General features: G+C 42.4%; 1 protein-coding gene across 4 annotated transcripts in view; it reads right to left on the minus strand.

Annotated features, from left to right (window-relative positions):
- LOC120064365 (glucose-6-phosphate exchanger SLC37A1-like) overlaps positions 1–24,088 on the minus strand; it is a 48,295-nt gene that overhangs the window by 18,710 nt on the left and 5,497 nt on the right. For all 4 annotated transcript variants that reach the window (XR_005478589.1, XR_005478590.1, XM_039014896.1 and 1 more), the window contains exons 2-18: positions 20,557–20,638; positions 19,319–19,424; positions 18,999–19,077; positions 12,431–12,566; positions 12,186–12,262; positions 11,902–12,068; positions 11,699–11,757; positions 11,079–11,159; positions 10,854–10,982; positions 6,679–6,769; positions 2,698–2,760; positions 2,359–2,444; positions 2,081–2,129; positions 1,818–1,891; positions 1,563–1,641; positions 1,316–1,413; positions 1,154–1,230 (exon numbers count right to left, since the gene is read on the minus strand). Coding sequence is in view for 2 of the 4 variants with exons in the window: in XM_039014896.1 (XP_038870824.1) it covers positions 1,154–1,230; positions 1,316–1,413; positions 1,563–1,641; positions 1,818–1,891; positions 2,081–2,129; positions 2,359–2,444; positions 2,698–2,760; positions 6,679–6,769; positions 10,854–10,982; positions 11,079–11,159; positions 11,699–11,757; positions 11,902–12,068; positions 12,186–12,262; positions 12,431–12,566; positions 18,999–19,077; positions 19,319–19,424; positions 20,557–20,638 (1,533 nt within the window). In the remaining 2 variants the exon portion in view is untranslated. The remainder of the gene's footprint in view (positions 1–1,153; positions 1,231–1,315; positions 1,414–1,562; positions 1,642–1,817; positions 1,892–2,080; positions 2,130–2,358; positions 2,445–2,697; positions 2,761–6,678; positions 6,770–10,853; positions 10,983–11,078; positions 11,160–11,698; positions 11,758–11,901; positions 12,069–12,185; positions 12,263–12,430; positions 12,567–18,998; positions 19,078–19,318; positions 19,425–20,556; positions 20,639–24,088) is intronic.

The raw sequence follows: 24,088 nt of genomic DNA on the forward strand, positions 1-24,088 counted from the left end.
TCATTGTATAGAATGTCCAGTAGATATTTTTTATATTTATATTTGAAGGAGTTGAAGCGCTGGAGGTGGTCCAGGACACTGTTCCAATAAAGAACAACCTTTTTTATTTTTATTTATCCTTTATTTTACCAGGTAAGTTGACTGAGAACACGTTCTCATTTGCAGCAACGACCTGGGGAATAGTTACTGGGGACAGGAGGGGGATGAATGAGCCAATTGTAAACTGGGGATTATTAGGTGACCGTGATGGTTTGAGGGCCAGATTGGGAATTTAGCCAGGACACCGGGGTTAACACCCCTACTCTTACGATAAGTGCCATGGGATCTTTAATGACCTCAGAGAGTCAGGACACCCGTTTAACGTCCCATCCGAAAGACGGCACCCGACACAGGGCAGTGTCCCCAATCACTGCCCTGGGGCATTGGGATATTTTTTTTTTAGACCAGAGGAAAGAGTGCCTCCTACTGGCCCTCCAACACCACTTCCAGCAGCATCTGGTCTCCCATCCAGGGACTGACCAGGACCAACCCTGCTTAGCTTCAGAAGCAAGCCAGCAGTGGTATGCAGGGTGGTATGCTGCTATCACTTTAAGTGATGGAACATTGACCTAATCTTGTATGGAAGGAGGGATGTGGAGATCGGTGGCAGTTCTTGTTTGGAATACAAACAGATTTGGTTGATATACATTTTGAGGATTTGAAGGCGATGAAAGAGTGGAGAGGAACTGGCACGACTGAGTTGCATTCCTCACAGAATGTTTTTGGAGAATGAAGATGTTATTGGGGTTGCTTTTATAAGTACTGACCCAGCATATATTGCAATATGAGATAAATGGATAGAGTAAGGTGTAGTACAGATTCCAAATATTTTTTTGGGGAAGAGAGGTTGTATTCATCTGATGACACCAATACCTTTTTTCACAATTTTTTTGCAGTTAATTTAGTGATACGTTTCTGAGTGTCTTTATCAGACAAAAAGATGGTGTCATCAGCAAACGACATAATTAAAAATTAAATACAAGTCATTAACATAGATCACAGAACATAGACATTAACATAGATCATCAACATAGAACATGATCAGTGGCATCAGTTATCATAACAAAGCCTAGTTACCACCATATTACAAGTAGAATATAAACAAGTCACTTACTCTACAGTGGTGCTGCCAGAGCGAGGTTTAACCACGTTACCAGAGGTCAGCTCCTTCGTCACCAGCCGCAGCAACAGCTACAGAGGAAACACACCCACAAAGCCACATTCTATAAGATCCACACACAAAATAAGACAAACATTAACAAGCATCAGCACCTACCAGCAGTGCTAGGAAGTCAGCTGCCATCAGCATGTAGAAGACCTGATCCCAGCCCTGTGACGACAACACTCCTGCCAGAAGGGGGCCTATTGCTGCACCTGAGAAGAACAGATCACAGGACAGTTTTGTAAGTCACAGAGCTAGACCTATGCTAAATTCTAAAGCAACCCCATGTCATTAGCTATCCCCTCATGGAGCTAATTTATCACATAGGATCTACTGGTATGGATGGAGGTGAGAGACTGACCTACTGATCCTGTGCCGTCAATGATGGCCGTGACAGTAGAAAGGGCCCTGGCGTTGCCCTTGAGGCTCTTGTGTGTTCCCTAGGTTCAAAGGTCAAAACAGAGAGGGACAGGATATGAGGTCAGAGACAGCCCACCCCCACACACAAAATACTGAGATAGTATGGCTGATCTAAAAGGTTAGAAAGACAAAACTGTACTAGGGAGGATTATATAAGTGTAAACCAGTGAGAAAGACTCACTCACTACACACTTACCAGATCAGCAGCCACTGCTGTTGTAATAAGGGCATATGGCCCATTCACAAGTCCTCCACACACCAGTAGCATACCTATGAAGAAAATGGCCCATCACAACATTATCCACTTGATCATAGCTCTGTTCACCTGTGCGTTATTGACAGTCAGAATAGCACAGCCAATATGTCAACGGGCTCAGGAGCGGGATTCATGAAGTCAGTCTACAATCCCTCTCACAAGAGCAACAAAAACTGGACTTAGTAATATAAATTGATCCTTACCGATGGTCGGTCCCAGTCCAAACTCGCTGATCATGGAGAAGCCATAAAGCTGAGATACAGAACAAAAACGTAAAAAAATGTCCTATAAGATTAATGATGCATGCTTATGTTTAGCCCTTGAGATGGTCAACGGTCCTCTGAAGCTCAGTGATCTTCTGTAGCTCAGTTGGTAGAGCATGGTTCTTGCAACACCAGGATAGTTAGTTTGATTTTCAGAAACGGAGAAAGAGAGAGAAAGAAATAGAAACAAATGGAGCCACACAGGGAAAGAGACTCACTATAGGAGCAGCCAGCAGCAGCATCACTGCACAGGTGGTGGCTCTCTTTCCCAGCTTATCAGATATGACCCCAGCCAATATTCCCCCTACACACAGAGAAAGAGATGAGATTAGCACAACAATCAAGATAAAATGTGTGGTTTACAGGTAGTTCAATTCCAATGATGAATTAGGAAGTCCTGACATCATTCATGCATTTTTACAAATCAAATCTCTGACAACACACACAGGAGCATACAAATATCCAGATCATAAAGTTATTTGGTTCGTAGAAAGATTCATACAAAAGGATCAGAACCACAAACAACCACTGAAAAAACTAAAAAAAAGGGAACATACCCACAATTCCTCCCACGTCAAACAGAGTGGAAAGATCTCCGGCCTTCTTGGCATCTAGGTGAGCTGAGAGACAGGTCTATTATCTTCACACACCCTCTGGCAAACTAAACAAGTGACACAGGATACTAACAAAACAACCAGCAAAGCATAGGTATCCTCTCAGTGGTTCCCAAACTGCTGGAAGGGGGGCCCGAGTGAAAACATTTGGGAACCTCTGTCCTAACAGGTAGAGCTGGTTTGAACACAGATTATCAAGACATACAGTGCATTCGGAAAGTATTGAGACCTCTTGACTTTTTCAACATTTTGTTATGTGGTCTAAGACACTACATCTCAGTGCAAGACGCGTCACTGCAGTACCTGGTTCAAATACAGGCTGCATCACATCCGGCTGTGATTGGGAGTCCCATTGGGCGGTGCACAACTGGCCCAGCGTCGTCTGGGTTTGGCCGGGGTAGGCCGTCATTGTAAACAATAATTTCTTCTTAACTGACTTGCCTAGTTAAATAAAATAAATACATATTCTAAAATTGATTAAATAAAAAATATATTTCTCAATCTACACACAATACCCCATAATGACAAAGCAAAAACAGGTTTTGGAAATGTTTGCATCAAAAACGGAAATTCTTTATTTACAGAAGCATTCAGACCTTAAGGGATAAGACTCGAAATGGAGCTCAGGTGCATCCTGTTCCCATCGATCATCCTTGAGATGTTTCTACAACTTAATTGGAGTCCACCTGTAGTAAATTCAATTGATTGGACATGAATTGGGAAGGCACACACAGTTGACAGTGCATGTCAGAGCAAAAACCAAGCCATGAGGTCGAAGGAATTGTCCGTAGAGCTCCGAGACAGGATTATGTCGAGGCACAGATCTGGGGAAGGGTACAAAAACATTTCTGTAGCATTGAAGGTCCCCAAGAACACAGTGGCCTCCATCATTCTTAAAAATGGAAGAAGCTTGGAACCACCAAGACTCTTCCTAGAGCTGGCCGCCTGGCCAAACTGAGCAATCGGGGTAAAAGGGCCTTGGTCAGAGAGGTGACCAAGAATCCGATGGTCACTGACAGAGATCCAGAGTTCCTCTGTGGAGATGGGAGAACCTTCCAGAGGGACAACCATCTCTGCAGCACTCCACCTATCAGGCCTCTATGGTAGAGGGGCCAGACAGAAGACACTCCTCAGTAAAAAGGCACATGACAGCCCACTTGGAGTTTGCCAAAAGGCACCTAAAGACTCTCAGACCATGAGAAACAAGATTCTCTGGTCTGATGAAGCCAAGATTGAACTCTTTGGCCTCAATGCCAAGCGTCACGTCAGGAAGAAACCAGGCACCATCCTTACGGTGAAGCATGGTGGTGGCAGCATCATGCTGTGGGAATGTTTTTTAGCAGCAGGGACAAGGAGACTAGTCAGGATCGAGGCAAAGATGAACGGAGCAAAGTACAGAGAGATCCTTGATGAAAACCTGCTCCAGAGCGCTCAGGTCCTCAGGCTGGGGCGAAGGTTCACCTTCCAAAAGGACAACGACCCTAAGCACACAGCCAAGACAACGCAGGAGTGGCTTCGGGACAAGTCTCAATGTCCTTGAGTGGCCCAGCCAGAGCCCGGACTTAAACTCGATCGAACATCTCTGGAGAGACCTGAAAATATCTGGCAGCGATGCTCCCCATCCAACCTGACAGAGCTTGAGAGGATCTGCAGAGAAGAATGGGAGAAACTCTCCAAATACAGATGTGCCAAGCTTGTAGCTTCATACCAAAGAAGACTTAAGGGCTGTACTCGATGCCAAAGGTGCTGAGAAAAGGGTCTGAATACTTATGTAACTGTGATATCAGTTTTGTATTTGTAATACATTTGCAAAAATGTCTAAAAACCTGTTTTTGTTTTGTCATTATGGGAACTGTGTGTTGATTAATGAGAAAAATATTGAATCCATTTTAGAACAAGGCTGTAACGTAACAAAATGAGGAAAAAGTCAAGAGTACTGAATACTTTCCGAATGCACTGTAAATGTCAGATACAGTATGTCTCAGACAGTCTAGCAGGTAGCGGGCAAAGAATGAATGCCCTGACACTTCTTATAGAGCTCTCCACAATGCCCTGGATTCATGTACTGTATACTTGACCAAACAGACAGAGTTCCTATACGAATGTAGCAGTGGGTGAGGGTGTTGGTGTAGTGTAATGTAGTGGTTCTCAACTGCCTTTGCCTTTGGACCCAAATTGAACCATGTTATCTCAGTCGCGACCCAATATTCGTACGACAATATGTTTGGGGCAAAATGCAATCTGGAAAACAATTTTTAATGCTATATTTGACAGCAAATGTAGCAATTATATTAGACAAGGGAACAACAAATCACACCTTTTCATTGTCAATAATTCCATATAACTCATATGCTTGATGAAACATTTTGGCAACTCACTTATGAGACCACAAACCATGCTAAAAAGCACTACTTATCGATATAAACTCAGCAAAAAAAGAAACCCTTTTTCAGGACCCTGTCTTTCAAAGATAACTCTGAAAAACACCAAAAGAAAGATGCCCAGGGTCCCTGCTCATCTGCGTGAACGTGCCTTATGCATGCTGCAAGGAGGCATGAGGACTGCAGATGTGGCCAGGGCAATAAATTGCCATGTCCGTACTGTGAGACGCCTAAGACAGCGCTACAGGGAGACAGGACGGACAGCAGTGCCAGACCACGTGTAACAACACCTGCACAGGATCGGTACATCCGAACATCACACCTGCGGGACAGGTACAGGATGGCAACAACTGCCCGAGTTACACCAGGAACACACCAGGAACGCACAATCCCTCCATCAGTGCTCAGACTGTCCGCAATAGGCTGGGCGAGGCTGGACTGAGGGCTGTTGTAAGGCAGGTCCTCACCAGACGTCACCGGCAACAACGTCACCTATGGGCACAAAACCACCGTCGCTGGACCAGAAAGGACTGGCAAGTGCTCTTCACAGACGAGTCGCGGTTTTGTCTCACCAGAGGTGATGGTCGGATTCGCGTTTATTGACGATGGAATGAGCATTACACCGAGGCCTGTACTCTGGAGCGGGATCGATTTTGGAGGTGGAGGGTCCGTCATGGTCTGGGACAGTGTGCCACATCATCATCGGACTGAGCTTGTTGTCATTGCAGGCAATCTCAAAGCTGTGCGTTACAGGTAAGACATCCTCCTCCCTCATGTGGTACCCTTCCTGGGTACCACATGGTACCCTTCCTCATCCTGACATGACCCTCCAGCATGACAATGCCACCAGCCATACTGCTAGTTCTGTGCATGATTTCCTGCAAGACATGAATGTTAGTGTTCTGCCTTGGCCAGCAAAGAGCCCAGATCTCAATCTCATTGAGCACGTCTGGGACCGGTTGGATCGGAGGCTGAGGGCTAGGGCCATTCCCCCAGAAATGTCCGGGAACTTGCAGGTGCCTTGGTGGAATAGTGGGTAACATCTCACAGCAAGAACTGGCAAATCTGGTGCAGTCCATGAGGAGGAGATGCACTGCAGTACTTAATGCAGCTGGTGGCCACACCAGATACTGACTGTTACTTTTGATTTTCACCCCCCTTTGTTCAGGGACACATTACTCAATTTCTGTTAGTCACATGTCTGTGGAACTTGTTCAGTTTGTCTCAGTTGTTGAATCTTGTTATGTTCATACAAATATTTACACATGTTAAGTTTGCTGAAAATAAAGGTAGTTGACAGTGAGAGGACCATTTCTTTTTTTGCTGAGTTTATATTTAAAATACTGTGATTGAAGAATAATAGTTTTCAGAGAATAATTTATTTTTTAAAAAGTAGGTTCATTGTCATTTCTACACACTTTCTACCTGGTATTAGTTTAAATTCAGACAGGAGTATCTTTTCATTAAAAATATGAAAACCCATTCAAAACCTCCTGTCGCGATCCACCAGTTCAGAACCACTGATGTAGTGTAATGTACATACCCGTTTTCGTGATGTAGAGCGGCAGCCAGAAGAGGAAGGTGTAGCTGACCAGCTTGGCAAACAGCAAACAGAGCGAGAACTCTATCACTCCCTGGAGAGAGAAAGAGAAGCATACTGTCAACAAATAAAAACTATACATTTCTCCAGAATAGAATGGCGTGGTACTGTGTTTGGTGTATGCCAAGGGTCAGGGGTTTTCCCTGTTGCTTGTACAGTACCCGTGCAATTCTTTCAGATCTATTTAAGTGTATAAGGAACATGTGTCTGCAGGTATTTTTCTACAGTATAAATGGTATTCGCAACAATTTGATGTACATTCCCCCACCTACTGTGCGGGTGGATAATAAGTAAATAATGTGGGTAAAAATAAATATTCAAACTATCAAAAAATAAATTAAACAAAACCAACCTGCTTTTCTGTAAAAAAAAAAAACATTCTAAATTAGGTCCCTACACAGGCTAAGAAGATTCCTGTGAGGGCAGGACATTTCCTAGCGAAAATAGTCCTGACAGTGCTTCTGCCATGAAGTCTTGGAGACCTAAAAACATCTTGGCTGCAGATATGATGTCCAGCTTCTTGGACACTTGTGCTGTACAATGAATCACTGTGGCTATAAAAGCCACAATATCTACCTTCTTCACAATGAGTGTATCCAGATCACTCGATTGACTTAAAACACTAGCAACTGGTTGCAAGGCATCCACCGCCATATCTTCAACACTGTTGCCTCTCGCTCCTTTGACTCTTTTCACCGGCTCCACATAGATCCCTGATCCTTGACACCTCAACCGTCTTCACCCTAACAGGGCACTCAAGGAAGTCTGGAGTATGAACCCCACCACATCTACAAAATTTTTTCAGATTCTTCAATACCATACTTCTCCAGCCTGCAAACATTTGATCATATCCTTTACAATTCCCATACTAATGGTTTGGACACAAACGCTCTCACCGCATACCTCACATATCCAAGCTTCACATATTCAGGTAGAGTCTCCTCAAACAACAATAATATCGATAGGCTTTTCTCCTTCCTTCAATTAACCATACAGTCGTTGCACTGTCCTTCTCTCAGCACATATCAAAGCTGCAGGCTAAAGTTAGAGGAAACCAAGTCTAGATTGATCGTAATCGCTCCGCTTTCACCACAGCTGCCAAACTAACCCGGATTCTGATGACCATCCTACCCATGCCAGATTACAGAGACATAATTTATAGATCGGCAGGTAAGGGTGTTCGAGAGGCTAGATGTTCTTCACCATTCGGCCATCAGATTTTCCACCAATGCTCCTTATAGGACACATCCCTGCACTCTATACTCCTCTATAAACTGGCCATTTCTGCATACCTGTCGCAAGACCCACTGGTTGATGCTTATTTATAAAACCCTCTCAGGCCTCACTCCCCCCTATCTGAGATCTCTACTGCAGCCCTCATCCTCCACATACAACACTCATTCTGCCAGTCACATTCTGTTAAAGGTCCCCAAAGCACACACATCCCTGGGTCGCTCCGCTTTTCAGTTCGCTGCAGCTAGCGACTGGAACGAGCTGCAACAAACACTCAAACGGGACAGTTTTATCTCAATCTCTTAATTCAAAGACTCAATCATGGACACTCTTACTGACAGTTGTGGCTGCTTTGTGTGATGTATTGTTGTCTCTACATTCTTGACCTTTGTGCTGTTGACTTTGCCCAATAATGTTTAGACCATGTTGCGTTGCTACCATGTTGTTGTCTTGTTGTGTTGCTAGCATGCTGTGTTGTCATGTGTTGCTGCCTTATGTTGTCATCTTAGGTCTCTTTTAATGTAGTGTTGTGTGTTTTGTCCTATATTTATATTGTATTTTTATTTTTTTTATTCCAGGCCCGCGTCCCCACAGGAGGCCTTTTGGTAGGTCGTCATTGTAAATAAGAATTTGTTCTAAACTGACTTGCCTAGTTAAATAAAGGTTAAATAAAAAAAAGAGGTCAGGCGACATGCACTGACCATTCATGGGATTTTCTGACTGAGGTACTCGTCATAAGTTTTAGATTACCCACTCATTCAAGGGTTTTACTTTATTTTCTACCATTTTCTACATTGTAAAATAATAGTGAACACATCAAAACTATGAAAACACACATACAGAATCATGTAGTAAATTAAAAAAATAGTGTTAAACAAATCAAAATGTATTTTATATTTGAGATTCTTCAAAAAGCCACCCTTTGCCTTGACAGCTTTGCACAATCTTGGCATTCTCTCAACCAGCTTCACCTGGAATGCTTTTCCAACAGTCTTGAAGGAGCTCCCACATATGCTCAGCACTTGTTGGCTGCTTTTCCTTCACTCTGCAGTTCAACTCATCACAAACCATCTCAATTTGGTTGAGGTTGGGGGATTGTTGAGGCCAGGTCATCTGATGCAGCACTACATCACAAATTATTGGTAAAAACAGCCCTTACACAGCCTGGAGGTGTGTTGGGTCATTGTCCTGTTGAAAAACAAATGATAGTCCCACTAAGCCCAAACGAGATGGGATGGTGTATCGCTGCAGAATTCTGTGGTAGCCATGCTGGTTAAGTGTGTCTTGAATTCTAAATAAATCACAGTGTCACCAGCAAAGCACCTTCACGCTTTACGGTGGGAAACACACATGCAGAGATCAGCCGTTCATCGCACTGCGTCTCACAAAGACACGGCGGTTAGGACCAAAAATCTCAAATTGACTCCAGACCAAAGGCCAAATTTCTAGCGGTCTAATGTCCATTGCTTGTGTTTCTTGGCCCAAGCAAGTCTCTTCTTCCTATTGGTGTCCTTTAGTAGTGGTTTCTTTGTAGCAATTTGACCATGAAGGCCTGATTCAAGCAGTCTCCTTTGAACAGTTGATGTTGAGATGTGTCTGTTACTTGAACTCTGTGAAGCATTTATTTGGGCTGCAATTTCTGAGGCTGGTAACTCTAATGAACTTATCCTCTGCAGCAGCGGTACCTCTGGGTCTTCCATTCCTGTGGCGGTCCTCATGAGAGCCGGTTTCATCATAGCGCTTGATGGTATTTGCGACTGCACTTGAAGAAACGTTCAAAGTTATTGAAATGTTCCGTATTGACTGATCTTCATGTCTTAAAGTAATGACTAACTGTCGTTTCTCTTTGCTTATTTTAGCTGTTTTTGCCATAATATGGACTTGGTCTTTTACCAAATAGGGCTATCTTCTGTATACCACCCCTACCTTGTCACAGCACAACTGATTGGCTCAAACGCATTAAGAAGGAAAGAAATTCCACAAATTAACTTAACAAGGCACACCTGTAAATTGAAATGCATTCCAGGTGACTGCCTCATGAGGCAAAGGGTGGCTATTTGATGAATCTCAAATATGTTTTGATTTGTTTAACACATTTTTGGTTACTACATGATTCCATATGTGTTATTTCATAGTTTTGATGTCTTCCCTATTATTCTACAATGTAGAAAATAATACAAATAAAGAAAAACTTTTGAATGAGTAGGTGTTCTAAAACTTTTGACTGGTAGTGTATATCCAACAAGACTCCAGCTACAACTCCTTTGGCAGGCACCCTGCTCCGAAGATCAATACATGTTACTTCTGATGTGGGCAATTTTGCCAGATCCAGTCCACACTTCTTCTGTTCTTCAATGACACAATTAACCAAAACAAGGCCGCTTCTAGTCACCTTGATTGAACCCACTTTTCCCACTGCTTTCTTCAGTGCTCGATAATACAAATGGATTTCGCAAATTAACCTCCTTGTCCAAAAAACACAGTCCCATAAGAAATGCATTATTGGACCGGTCCTTGTCTTCTACTACAACTTTTGCTCGTTTAGTTCCATTCTTTGATTTCACTCATTTCCATTCATTGTCACACTTCACTTGCCGCACTTTCCGATTAAAGCACAGTCGCCATTTTCTAGTGTCCTCATCTGCGGGTTTTTGCCCCTCCCTGGTACTTGATTGATCAATTAAGGTAATTGATTAGTTAGAAACTCACTGCACCTGGTTATCTATGTCTTGAATTGGACATGAATTGAAAGGCAATAATAAAAACCAGCAGATAAATGGCCCTCCAGGAATTGAGTTGAACACCCCTGGCTTTGGGGAACAGGGCCTGGGCCTTTGTTATTGTGTGTGAGAGATATGGGTGGTGTGAGAGGTCAGGCGACTGACCGGAATGCGTAGAGCTCCCATGAAGCTGATGGCCGAGGGCTCCGATTCGCTCTTCACCACCACCACCTGCTGTACTGGGACAGAAACACTACTGTTGTCCTGAGGGAGCAGCAGCTCTGTGTCCCAGTTCTGAGAGAGATGGAGGGAAAAACAAGGGTTAATAGCACAGATCCACATACATACACTAATGTAAACACAGACAAACTCAGATAAAAACAGGCACACCTGATATTTGTCTCCCTGTTTATATGAATGGTACAGTTGCTTGTGTCCATTCGTCCCAATCCAGTTCTTTGTCAGCTTTTGCTGCATGAGAAAAAAAAGTTTAACATCACTATTATACACAGTGTTCCACCAGCTACTAGTGAAGAAAACTGTAATGCAGTTCACAGTAGCGTGGGAGACTGAAAATGATACCTGTCAATCAAGCTTATACAATGAATCTGCCCACATGGTAAAAGTTAATCATGTTTCATCCCTTTTTGATTTGTGTGTCCGTCTCCAGGGAGGCATTTTTACCAGAGCCAGCCCACACTCTGAGACACTCAGGTACTCTACGTCTACGCAAGGAGCTAAAGTGGGCGACAGTTGTCTAGGAAACGGTTGCCGGGCGCGATGTGCGACAGATGTGATGCTATCCAGGCAAATTCTGATGACATGTGATCCACACAATGATCCCATTCTTGGACACACATTTTCAAAATATAATTTAATCTAAGCATAGAACCAAGAGGGGCTTTTTCCTGTCTATATCTGTGAATTTATACCTCTGAAATGTCCTAAATATTATGTCTATACTAAGCAGAGATGCTTTTGAGAACAAGGGAGACATCCTAAGTACTCACATTGTTGCTGCAGGGAGCAGGGTTCTGTACAGCATGGATGCTTCTAAGATCATTTGGATCTACAGACAAAACCACGGACAGTTTAAATATTTTAATATCAGCATGTAAAATTCTGACCGTCGCATAAATCATGCATCGGAGCTACTCAAAGGTAGATGGAACGAGTCTCTTAATCCTCCAACCAATCACATAGCAGTACTCACGTTCAATGAGGAAGAGGAAGCAGATGATTCCCATGGCAGCGATGATGAGGCCGGGAACGATGAAGGACAAGCCCCAGTTGGAGGAGACCCAGTAACCTGCGATCAGAGAGCCCAAGATGTTGCCCACCGAGGTGTGGGAGTTCCATATGCCCATGATCAGACCCCTCCTATTGGAGACACCAGTTAGAATACTTTAACTTCAATATATATTCTATAACTATTTTCTATTCAATGCATCTGAACTATGGAGGAATTCTTTCATTTTAACAGATCTTGTGGCTTACCTTCCCTTGCCAAACCAGTTCCCGATGCATGTGACAACACTGGGCCAGCCAGTGGTCTGAACCAAGCCATTAGCCACCTGAGGCAGAGGAGAAACACAGAGTTAGAAAAACATTCAGAATATAGAACTGTTGTCCTTTGAATTCTCAACTCGTCTTCCTATGAAATGTCAGACCAAGAATTTTCTATGGCTTTACTGATATTGTACATGTGTAGGTAGTTACAGTCGGTCCACTGTGTGACTTACCTGGACAAATATATAGAAGCCAAGGCTGTGGATGCTGTAAATGTAGCCCAGGCCAAATAGACAGGTGAAGAGGCCGCTCATCAGCATGCCAAACGTCAGGTACAGACGGATGGGCAGGCGCTCACCGATGATGCCACTGCAGGACGCACAATGACATTTTAACAACACATAAGAAAAGTTTCAATGCAGGCTGACAAAAATGGCTAGCATATTCAGCATAAAAATAGGCTGGCATATTGAGAATTTTTCTCTCCACCCCTGATATAACGAAACATCAATTTTGAATGAAAAAACATTAAATATCAACACTATTCAGCATGACATCCAGCACGCCACAAGCTTGGCTAGAAGCCATTTGACCTTGCTGGGGCACAGAGTTAGTTATGCAACACGGTCCTTGAAAAGCACACTGTGTTCATGTTGTAACACTGTGGAAACACAAAGAGACAGAATGAGGACCCTTTCATGGCTAAAAGAGTGAGAGGGAAAGAGTGAGAGGTGAGAGCGAAAGACAAAGAGAGAAAAAAAGAGAACGCAAGGAGCGAGGGGGAGATATTCCCCCTTGACAACTACGATAAAACAACCAACAAAAATGGGTCACAACTCCTGCAGCTCTGTCGCACACTGGGTCTGTACATAGTCAATGGTAGGCTTCGAGGGGACTATTACGGCAGGTACAACTACAGCTCATCCCTTGGTAGTAGTACTGTAGATTACTTTATCACTGACCTCAACCCAGAGTCTCGCAGTGTTCACAGTCAGCCCACTGACACTATCAGATCACAGCAAAATCAGTCTACTCTACTTGAACAGAGCAATACTGAATAACGAGACAAAGCCAAAACAAACTGCATACTATTAAGAAATGCTATAGATAGAAATAAAGTAGTGTAGAAACCTACCAAAAAATAACGGGCAACAACAAATTCAATCCCTTTTAGACAACTTTCTGGACAAAACGTTTCACTGCAGTAGCGAATGAGTAAAATTGGCAGTAGAAAGCCAAAACAGTATAATTGACTTTCCAGCTTCACCATCAAATCTAAAAACTTTCAAGCAGAAGACCTAAGAAAATGAACAATGACAAATGGATGGATGAAGAATGCAAAAACCTAAGAAAGAAATTGAGAAACATATCCAACCAAAAACACAGACCCAGAAAACCTGATCCTACACCTTAACTATGTTAAAACACTAAAAGAGTACAGGAATACACTAAGGAAAAATCGGAACACACTAAACAACAACACAAATAGCTAACTATCCAAAACAGAGGCGTATGGATAAACCACTTCTCATTTTGGCCCTATGAAGAAAGAACAAACAGCAAAAACAGAGACATGATCAATTATAAATCTACCATAATCCTCAGCTCTAGCATCTTCCCCAATATTTGGAACCAAGGACTGGTCCCCAATAACTACTGTGGGATCTGCATCAACAGCAAATTCTCATCATTATCATTAACAGCAGCCTCCTACATTTCCTCAGTGAAAACGTCCTGAGCAAATGTCAAAATTGGCTTTTTACCAAATTACCATATGACAGACCACATATTCACCCAGCACACCCTAAAACAAAGAAAGGGAAATATCAGAATAATATTAGAGAGAATGGTTTATTTCAGCTTTTATTTCTTTCATCACATTCCCAGTGGGTCAGAAGTTTACATACACTCAATTAGTATTTGGTAGCATTGCATTTAAAATTGTTTAACTTGGGTCAAACGTTTTGGGTAGCCTTCCACAAGCTTCCCACAAAAAGTTGGGTGAATTTTGGCCCATTCCTCCTGACAGAGTTGGTGTAACTGAGTCAGGTTTGTAGGCCTCCTTGCTCGCACACGCTTTTTCAGTTCTGCCCACAAATTTTCTATAGGATGAGGTCAGGGCTTTGTGATGGCCACTCCAATACATTGACTTTCTTGTCCTTAAGCCATTTTGCCACAACTTTGGAAGTATGCTTGGGGTCATTGTCCATTTGGAAGACCCATTTGCGACCAAGCTTTAACTTCCTGACTGATGTCTTGAGATGTTGCTTCAATATATCCACAAATTTTCCTTCCTCATGAGGCCATCTATTTTGTGAAGTGCAGTCCCTCCTGCAGCAAAGCACCCCAACAACATGATGCTGCCACCCCCGTGCTTCACGGTTGGGATGGTGTTCTTTGGCTTGCAAGCCTCCACCTTTTTCCTCCAAACATAAGGTTTGTCATTATGGCAAAACAGTTCTATTTTTGTTTCATCAGACCAGAGGACATTTCTCCATAAAGTACGATCTTTGTCCCTATGTGCAGCTGCAAAATGTAGTCTGGCTTTTTTATGGCGGTTTTGGAGCAGTGGCTTCTTCCTTGCTGAGCGGCCTTTCAGGTTATGTCGATATAGGACTCGTTTTACTGTGGATACTTTTGTACCCGTTTCCTCCAGCATCTTCACAAGGTCCTTTGCTGTTGTTCTGGGATTGATTTTCACTTTTCGCACCAAAGTAAGTTAATCTCTAGGAGACTCCTTCCTGAAGCGGTATGACGGCCGTGTGGTCCAATGGGGTTTATACTTGCGTACTATTGTTTGTACAGATGAACGTGGTACCTTCAGGCGTTTTGAAATTGCTCCCAAGGATGAACCAGACTTGTGGAGGTCTACAACTATTTTTCCGAGGTCTTGCCTGATTTCTTTTGATTTTCCCATGTCAAGCAAAGAAGCACTGAGTTTGAAGGTAGGCCTTGAAATACCTCCAATTGACTCAAATTATGTCAATTAGCCCATCAGAAGCTTCTAAAGCCATGACATCATCTTCTGGAATTTTCCAAGCTGTTTAAAAGGCACAGTCAACTTTGTGTATGTAAACCTTTGACCCACTGGAATTGTGATACAGTGAAATAAATGTCTGTAAACAATTGTTGGAAAAATTACTTGTGTCATGCACAAAGTAGATGTCCTAACCGACTTGCCAAAACTATAGTTTGTTAACAAGAAATTTGTGGAGTGGTTGAAAAACGAGTTTTAATGACTCCAACCTAAGTGTATGTAAACTTCCAACGTCAACTGTACATACATACATAGGCGAGGGCACTAGAACAGTCTGCAGCACCTGGCTTCCCCCTACTAGAATCTGAAGTCAAATGTCTACTGTTTACTGATGCTCTGGTGCTTCTGTCACCAACCAAGGAGGGCCTACAGCAGCACCTACACTACCGTTCAAAAGATTGGGGTCACTTAAAAATATCCTTGTTTTTGAAAGAAAAGCGAATTTTTTGTCCATTAAAATAACATAAAATTGATCAGAAATACAGTGTAGACATTGTTAATGTTATAGCCTTCATTTCTCAGAACAAGAATAGACTGACGAGTTTCAGAAGACAGTTCTTTGTTTCTGGCCATTTTGAGCTTGTAATCAAACCCACAAATGCTGATGCTCCAGATTCCCAACTAGTCTAAAGAAGGCCAGTTTTATTGCTTCTTTAGTCAGAACAACAGTTTTCAGCTGTGCTAACATAATTGCAAAATGGTTTTCTAATGATCAATTAGCCTTTTCAAATGATAAACTTGGATTAGCTAACAACGTGCTACTGGAACACAGGAGTGATGGTTGCTGATAATGGGCCTCTGTAAACCTATGTAGATATTCCATTTTTTTATTTTTTATTCTGCCGTTTCCTGCTACAATAGTCATTTACAACATTAACAATGTCTACACTGTATTTCTGATCAATTTTATGTTATTTTAATGGACTAAAAAATTGCTTTTCTTTCAAAAACAAGGACATTTCTAAGTGACCCCCAAATTTTGAACAGTAGTGTACATCTTCTGCACAGATTCTGTCAGACCTGGACTCTTGACAGTAACATAAAAAAATAAAAAAAACATAATTGTGTTGCAAAAAAGTTCCTGTTACCAGGACCACAAATACAAATTCCATCTAGATACCATTGCCCTAGAGCACACAAACTATACCTACCTCTGCCTAAACATCAGCACTACAGATAACTTCCAAAAAGCTGCGATCGATCTGAGAGACAAGGTAAGAAGGGCCTTTTACGCCATGAAAAGGAACATAAAATTCAATATCCCAATTAGTATCTGGCTAAAAATAATTGAAATCAGTTAAAATTCTTGAATCAGGGTCTGCTCACCAACCAAGGATTCACAAAACGGGACAAACACTCTGCTAGACTCTGCTAGAGCTGTGGAGGTCACGAAATGTCATCAGCCGGTGATCCTCAAGCAAATAACTGTCGGTCTCAGGGTAATTGAACGTTAATTAACATAAACACATTTAGCATCTCCTGGCTTCCACACAGCCTACAAGCCACTGATACAGACCTGTGGAACATTACATTTTAAAAAGTCTAATAAATCCATGTAATATAGCCTACACCTTCACAATAAATCCATTAATTATTTTAGACAGGTCTAAAGAAACATGACAGGAAAATGTAGTCTATTTCAGAAGAACAATAGCATACTCTGAGTTGTCCTTATGTTAGGTCCTGATCTGGCTATGTTAAATGGCTGTGGACTACACTAGTTCATTTAGCAGACAAGATTTGCTTAGAATTCCTTGGAATTATTTTATAGTATGAAGAATACTACTGAACAAAGCTGAATAAAATAGAAAGGATATTTTCTCCAAACGATTTGAGGGAGTGCGCACATGCGGCTAACAAAGAAATAGATACTTCTATATGCTTAATTTAGAGTTATTAATGTAACTTTAGTTGTTCTACAAACATTGGACTATATGTTTAGATTTTTAATACATTGTAAGGCTGCATGAGGCAACTCTAATGATTTTTAAAAAGTCGCTTGAAAAGGCACGAGCTCTGCTTTGTTTTTTTTCACAGACTGTACACACTTCCTTAGTCGTCTCTCATTCACAATCTGACAAGCACTTGATAACGCCTTGAATTTCCCGACTGCATCCCCTTTGTGTGGCCGTAATGCACCCTAAAAAAAAAGCCATGTCTTTTGCGGCCAGTGGCCGTTGTGTCTGTGGCCCAGAGTGCTGAGTTGTGCCCTTCTCCCCGAGTCCTCCAAAGCACCTCTCACTCACATGGCTCTCCATCACGTGATCAGGTCTTTCTCAGGTTACAAGTGAAGACAGACACATCGGGGACGCAACTGCGCAAGTCCTTATCCAATTCCGAGGTGCATATTGACGATATTGGAAGAACTGTCCACATTTACTTTGTCAGTCATCAAGATGAGTAGGCCTAACGAACAGCAAAAGCACTAGCCTAAGTCAATCTACTATCCCCATAGTACAAAAGTTGACCTATTCTATGCGAGAAACAAATATTCCAAACATAGTCGGGGACAGCTGCGGGATGCGATAGATACCAAATTAATACAACCACGAGTAAAAAAAAATGTACGCAATGTGGCTGACGCAACAGATCAGAACGCTTAGCTTAAAATGTTGATAAACTATTAGGCTATTTCTTCACATAATAAGTGCAGCAATGCACACATGGTAGTAGGCTATAAGCGTGAATGCTCCATTAGCGGGAAAACACCATTATCAAAAGTGACCGCAAAATGCTACTATGCATGTAATGCTTTTATTCTAAAGGTGCATTTTTATGGTGAAAATTATCTTCCCCAAACTTGAAACTCACACGCTGCTTATGTATGCCAGTTAGGCTCTTACAACCCTTGTAAAGCAAATTAATGTTCTTCATTTTAAGAAGTTATTTGGCCACGTTAGTTGTGATACAAACCTTATCAAAAAAATATAGGCCTGTGGGCTAGGCTACATAAGGTGTGAGACCGTGATTCGAATAAAAGCCGAAACAAAAAAAAGGCATTGCCTTACGCTGGGCATCATTCACGCTAATATTGTCACCCATCAGACTATTCTTGATATAATCTTGTCTTTACAAATACTAAATAATATATGGTGTGAAATATGTTTTGATTTAGAATGGACCATTATCATGCACCCGTCTGGAAACAGTGGCAGGAGAAAAAAAATACATGTCATCTATGTACTTAAATATCGAAAGGAGGACGCTTTTCCCGTGGTTCATTTTCATGTCAGCCAGGTAGCCTATACTCCGGTTGTAAAATAAGCAATGTGCTTAATATTAGGAAAGTTGAGAAATAAATAAATAAATATATATAGTAGGCCTATAGAAATCTGAAGGATCCGCTTTTAAAATAGTGGCCATCACTCGGTTTTCTCACGCCATTTCATAGCCTATAGAAAAATGTTGGCAAACATGAGCTCATGAAGTGTTTGATTGGATTTTTGATGACATTTGCATTGATGTCAGAGTGACAATAGAGCGCTGAGTACCAGACAGTTAGCAAGTTGGTAGGTTACTAATGACCATCAGCAGCATCAGATCTTGGAGAAGTCTAATCACTGTGACTAAACGGTCATGTGGAATTTGACTGCCTTCATGACTCGTGACCGCCGGTGTGGCGGTAATACGGTCACCGCAACAGCCCTAGACTCTGCAGTCGGACTGTGACTGAAGGACGAGAGATGGGGAAGAGCTTTATGTGATAACTAGAGCCCAGAGGTTTTCCTGATCAGGTCAAGTGGACAGCCTAGTTTTAGCCTTACCTGAGGAACATGCCCACGGCATAGGCACAGAGGAAGGAGTAGTCCATGGCTCCCAGCAGCTGCTTATAGTTGCTTTTATCTAGGTATGGAGGTAGTTTTACATGAGAATGACATCAATTCAACCAAGGACCACTCATCTGAATACAGGCTCCTGGGTTTGGTTATGGGGATCGAAAACAATGTGTGAATGAATAGTAACAAATGTGTGATTAGTGATAAGTGTAGGGATAGAGGATGCATAACATTTAGTAGAGAATGTGGGAGAAAGAGGGATTGAGAGACTGAAAGAGGGGGAGAACAAGGGTTGAGTGGGGTCTCACCAAAGGGTTTCCAGCTGCACTCTGCAGCTGTGTGGAGGTTTGGCAGCTGGCTACTACTGGCTGTGGAGAGCTCATTGAGAGCTGAGCAGTTCTTATGTAGCTCACTCTGTGGAACAAATAATCATAGTGAGCAAACATTCACATGTGTGTGCACGCAATGAAAAAGAGCACAAACTATAGTAAACCCAACATATATAGCTGGTCAAACATTAATCTCATACATTTAATACTAAATATCAAGCTGCTTCCAGCCATGCAATGGTTCCAAGGTAAACAATATTGGATAACATTGGTTATATAAATGGTTAATCCCTGGCTCTGCTTTGGAAGGGACACTGTCATTCTGATATATAGTCACAGACAGGGGCACAACTTAGGGGGGGACAATTTATTTTGGTTCCAGTTGGATAAACACTCCAAACAGCATACCCGACAGCTCGGAAGCGTCCCATGGTTCTAAAGCACACCGTTGCCTCGTTTTGTATCATATTCCAATGATACAACTGGGGGGGGGACGAAAATGCTATTTCAGAATGTGGGGGGGCAGTGAAAGTTGCGCTCCTGGTCACAGATATAGTAGCAGGATGAATCACATTGAGGCTGATCAGGTTACAATAACACCTGTGCTGATAACATGTATATTTAATGTGTGGATAGGAGTGTAGTGAGTAAATCTGTTATTATGTGCTATGCCAGTATAGTCCAGTAAATTCCCTATAGGGTACATCAGTGTGTATGTATATATATATATATATACATATATACACTGGCATAGCACATAATAACACATAATAGCACATAATAACAGATTTACTCACTACACTCCTATCCACACATTAAATATACATGTTATCAGCACAGGTGTTATTGTAACCTGATCAGCCTCAATGTGATTCATCCTGCTACTATATCTGTGACCAGGAGCGCAACTTTCACTGCCCCCCCACATTCTGAAATAGCATTTTCGTCCCCCCCCAGTTGTATCATTGGAATATGATACAAAACGAGGCAACGGTGTGCTTTAGAACCATGGGACGCTTCCGAGCTGTCGGGTATGCTGTTTGGAGTGTTTATCCGACTGGAACCAAAATAAATTGTCCCCCCCTAAGTTGTGCCCCTGTCTGTGACTATATATCAGAATGACAGTGTCCCTTCCAAAGCAGAGCCAGGGATTAACCATTTATATAACCAATGTTATCCAATATTGTTTACCTTTACCTTATATATATATATATTACCTTGACGATGCTGATGGGTTTTCTGGACAGGTGGAAGCTGGTGTACAGCAGGAAGGTGAGGCTAAATGTGAAGGCTCGGTACCTGGAGGGGGACAACACAAGGGGGCAGCAGTGAGAAGGGCTGGATAGGAGGAGGTAGTCAGTGGGTAGCATTCATCCCTGACCACTGAGAGTGAGATACCATTGTGAGAATGAAACGTTCAGTGTGAGGTTTGGGTAATCTGATCCTAGATCTGTCCTTAGATAAACTAATCAAAAAAAAGAAACGTCCTCTCACTGTTAAGTGTGTAGAAATGACAATGAACCTACTTTTTCAATAAATTATTCTCTGAAAACTATTATTCTTAAAAATCACAGTATTTTCAATATAAACTCAGCAAAAAAAGAAACGTCCTCTCACTGTCAACTGCGTTTATTTTCTGCAAACTTAACATGTGACTAACAGAAATGGAATAATGTGTCCCTGAACAAAGGGGGGGGGGGGGGGGGGGGGTCAAAATCAAAAGTAACAGTTGGTATCTGCTGTGGCCACCAGCTGCATTAACTTCACTAGGGTAGGGGGCAACATTCGGAATTTTGGATGAAAAGCGTGCCCAAATTAAACTGCCTGCTACTCAGGCCCAGAAGATAGGATATGCATATAATTAGTAGATTTGGATAGAAAACACTCTAAAGTTTCCAAAACTGTTAAAATAATGTCTGAGTATAACAGAACTGATATAGCAGGTGAAAACACGAGGAAAATCCAACCAGGAAGTACTATTATTTTGAAAGGCTGTTTTTCCATTGAAACCCTATCCACCATACAAAGACTTAGGACCCAGTTCACGAGCTCTGTGGCTTCCTCTACATGTGGCCAGTCTTTAGGCATTGTTTCAGGCTTTTTACTCTAAAAAATTAGGGAGATACAGCACTTTCAATCAGTGGCTAGTGGAAATTTCCATTCATCGGCCATGCGCCTGATCGGGAACGCACCTTTCTTGTTTCTCATTTCCTATTGACGAAGCTTTTGTCCAGTTGAAATATTATTGATTATTTATGACAAAAACAACCGGAGGATTGATTTCAAACATCGTTTGGCATGTTTCTATTAACTTTTAGTGTACTTTTTTGACTTTTCGTCTGGACTTAGTGCCATAAGCATTCGGATTAATGGACAAAACGCGAACAAAAAGGAGGTTTTTGGTCATAAAGAGGGACATTATCGAACAAAACAAACATTTATTGTCTGACATGGAGACCTGGGAGTGCCACCAGATGAAGATCAAAGGTAAGTGATTCATTTTAATGCTATTTCTGACTTTTGTGACACTCTCCTTGGCTGGAAAATGGCTGTATGGGTTTCTGTGGCTAGGTGCTGACCAAACATAATCGCAAAGTGTGCATTCTCTGTAAAGCCTTATTGAAATCTGACACAGCGGTTGCATTAAGGAGAAGTTTCTTTATTCGTATGTTTAACACTTGTATTGTTTATCAATGTTTATGATGAGTATTTATGTAATATGATGTGGCTCTCTGCACTTTCACCAGATGTTTGTTTGAGACAATGCATTTCTGACCATAACGGTGCTGACCTAACATAATTGCATGGTGTGCTTTCGCAGTAAAGCCTTTTTGAAATCGGACACTGTGGTTGGATTTACAATAAGTTTATCTTTAAAATGGTGGATAATACATGTATGTTTGAGGAATTTTAATTATGGGATTTCTGTTGTTTTGAATTTGGCGCCCTGCAATTTCACTGGCTGTTGTCGAGGTGGGACGCTAGCGTCCCACTTGTATCAGAGAGGTTAAGTACCGCAGTGCATCTCCTCCTCATGGACTGCACCAGATTTGCCAGTTCTTGCTATGCGATGTTACCCCACTCTTCCACAAAGACACTTGCAAGTTCCCGGACATTTCTGGGGGAAATGGCCCTAGCACTCACCCTCCGATGCAACAGGTCCCAGACGTGCTCAATGGGATTGAGATCCGGGCTCGTCGCTGGCCATGGCAGAACACTGACATTCCTGTCTTGCAGGAAAGCACGCACAGAACGAGCAGTATGGCATTGTTATGCTGGAGGGTCATGTCAGGATGAGCCTGCAGGAAGGGTACCACATGAAGGAGGATGTCTTCCCTGTAATGCACAGCGTTGAGATTGCCTGCAATGACAACAAGCTCAGTCCGATGATGCTGTGACACACCGCCCCAAACCATGACGGACCCTCCATCTCGATCACGCTCCAGAGTACAGGCGTCGGTGTAACGCTCAATCCTTCGACGATAAACGCGAATCCGACTATTACCCCTGGTGAGACAAAACCGTGACTCATCTGTGAGGAGCACTTTTTGCCAGTCCTGTCTGGTCCAGCGACGGTGGGTTTGTGCCCATAGGCGACGTTGTTACCGGTGATGTCTGGTGAGGACCTGCCTTACAACAGGCCTACAAGCCCTCAGTCCAGCCTTTTCTCAGCCTTTCGCGGACAGTCTGAGCACTGATGGAGGGATTGTGCGTTACTGGTATAACTTGGGCAGTTGTTGCCATCCTGTACCTGTCCCGCAGGTGTGATGTTCGGATGTACCGATCCTGTGCAGGTGTTGTTACACCTGTCTGTCACTACGAGGACGATCAGCTGTCCGTCCTCTCCCTGTAGCGCTGTCTTAGGCATCTCACAGTACAGACATTGCAATTTATTGCCCTGGCCACATCTGCAGTCCTCATGCCTCCTTGCAGCATGCCTAAGGCACGTTCACGCGGATGAGCAGGGACCCTGGGCATCTTTCTTTTGATGTTTTTCAGAGTCCGTAGAAAGGCCTCTTTAGTGTCCTAAGTCTTCATAACTGTGACCTTAATTGCCTACCGTCTGTAAGCTGTTAGTGTCTTAACGACTGTTCCACAGATGCATGTTCATTAATAGTTTATGGTTCATTGAACAAGCATGGGAAACGGTGTTTAAACCCTTTACAATGAAGATTTTTACGAATTGTTTTTAAAAGACAGGGTCCTGAAAAAGGGCCGTTTATGTTAACTTGTATTCTGAGAGGGTGGAGGACAACTGGACCTCTTGGCTGGACTGACTGACTTCGTTTAAAGTGGCGTAAATGAGCTGAATGGAGATCAAATATTTCACCGACAAACTGTAGCTAGCTACATCTACACAATCAAAGTAATTTGCAAAATACAGCTGAAGTTGGAAGTTTACATAAACTTAGGTTGGAGAAATTAGGTTGGAGAAAGGTTGGAGAAATTAAAACTCGTTTTTCAACCACAACAAACTATAGTTTTGGCAAGTCGGTTAGGACATCTACTTTACGCATGGCACAAGTAATTTTTCCAAAAATTGTTTACAGATTATTTCACTGTATCACAATTCCAGTGTGTCAGAAGTTTACATTCACTAAATTGACTGTGCTTTTAAACAGCTTGGAAAATTCCAGAAAATGATGTCATGGCTTTAGAAGCTTCTGATCAGCTAATTGACATAATTTGAGTCAATTGGAGGTGTACCTGTGGATGTATTTCAAGGCCTACCTTCAAACTCAGTGCCTC

The sequence above is a fragment of the Salvelinus namaycush genome, chromosome 19 (assembly GCF_016432855.1).
Source record: "Salvelinus namaycush isolate Seneca chromosome 19, SaNama_1.0, whole genome shotgun sequence".
NCBI lineage: Eukaryota > Metazoa > Chordata > Actinopteri > Salmoniformes > Salmonidae > Salvelinus > Salvelinus namaycush.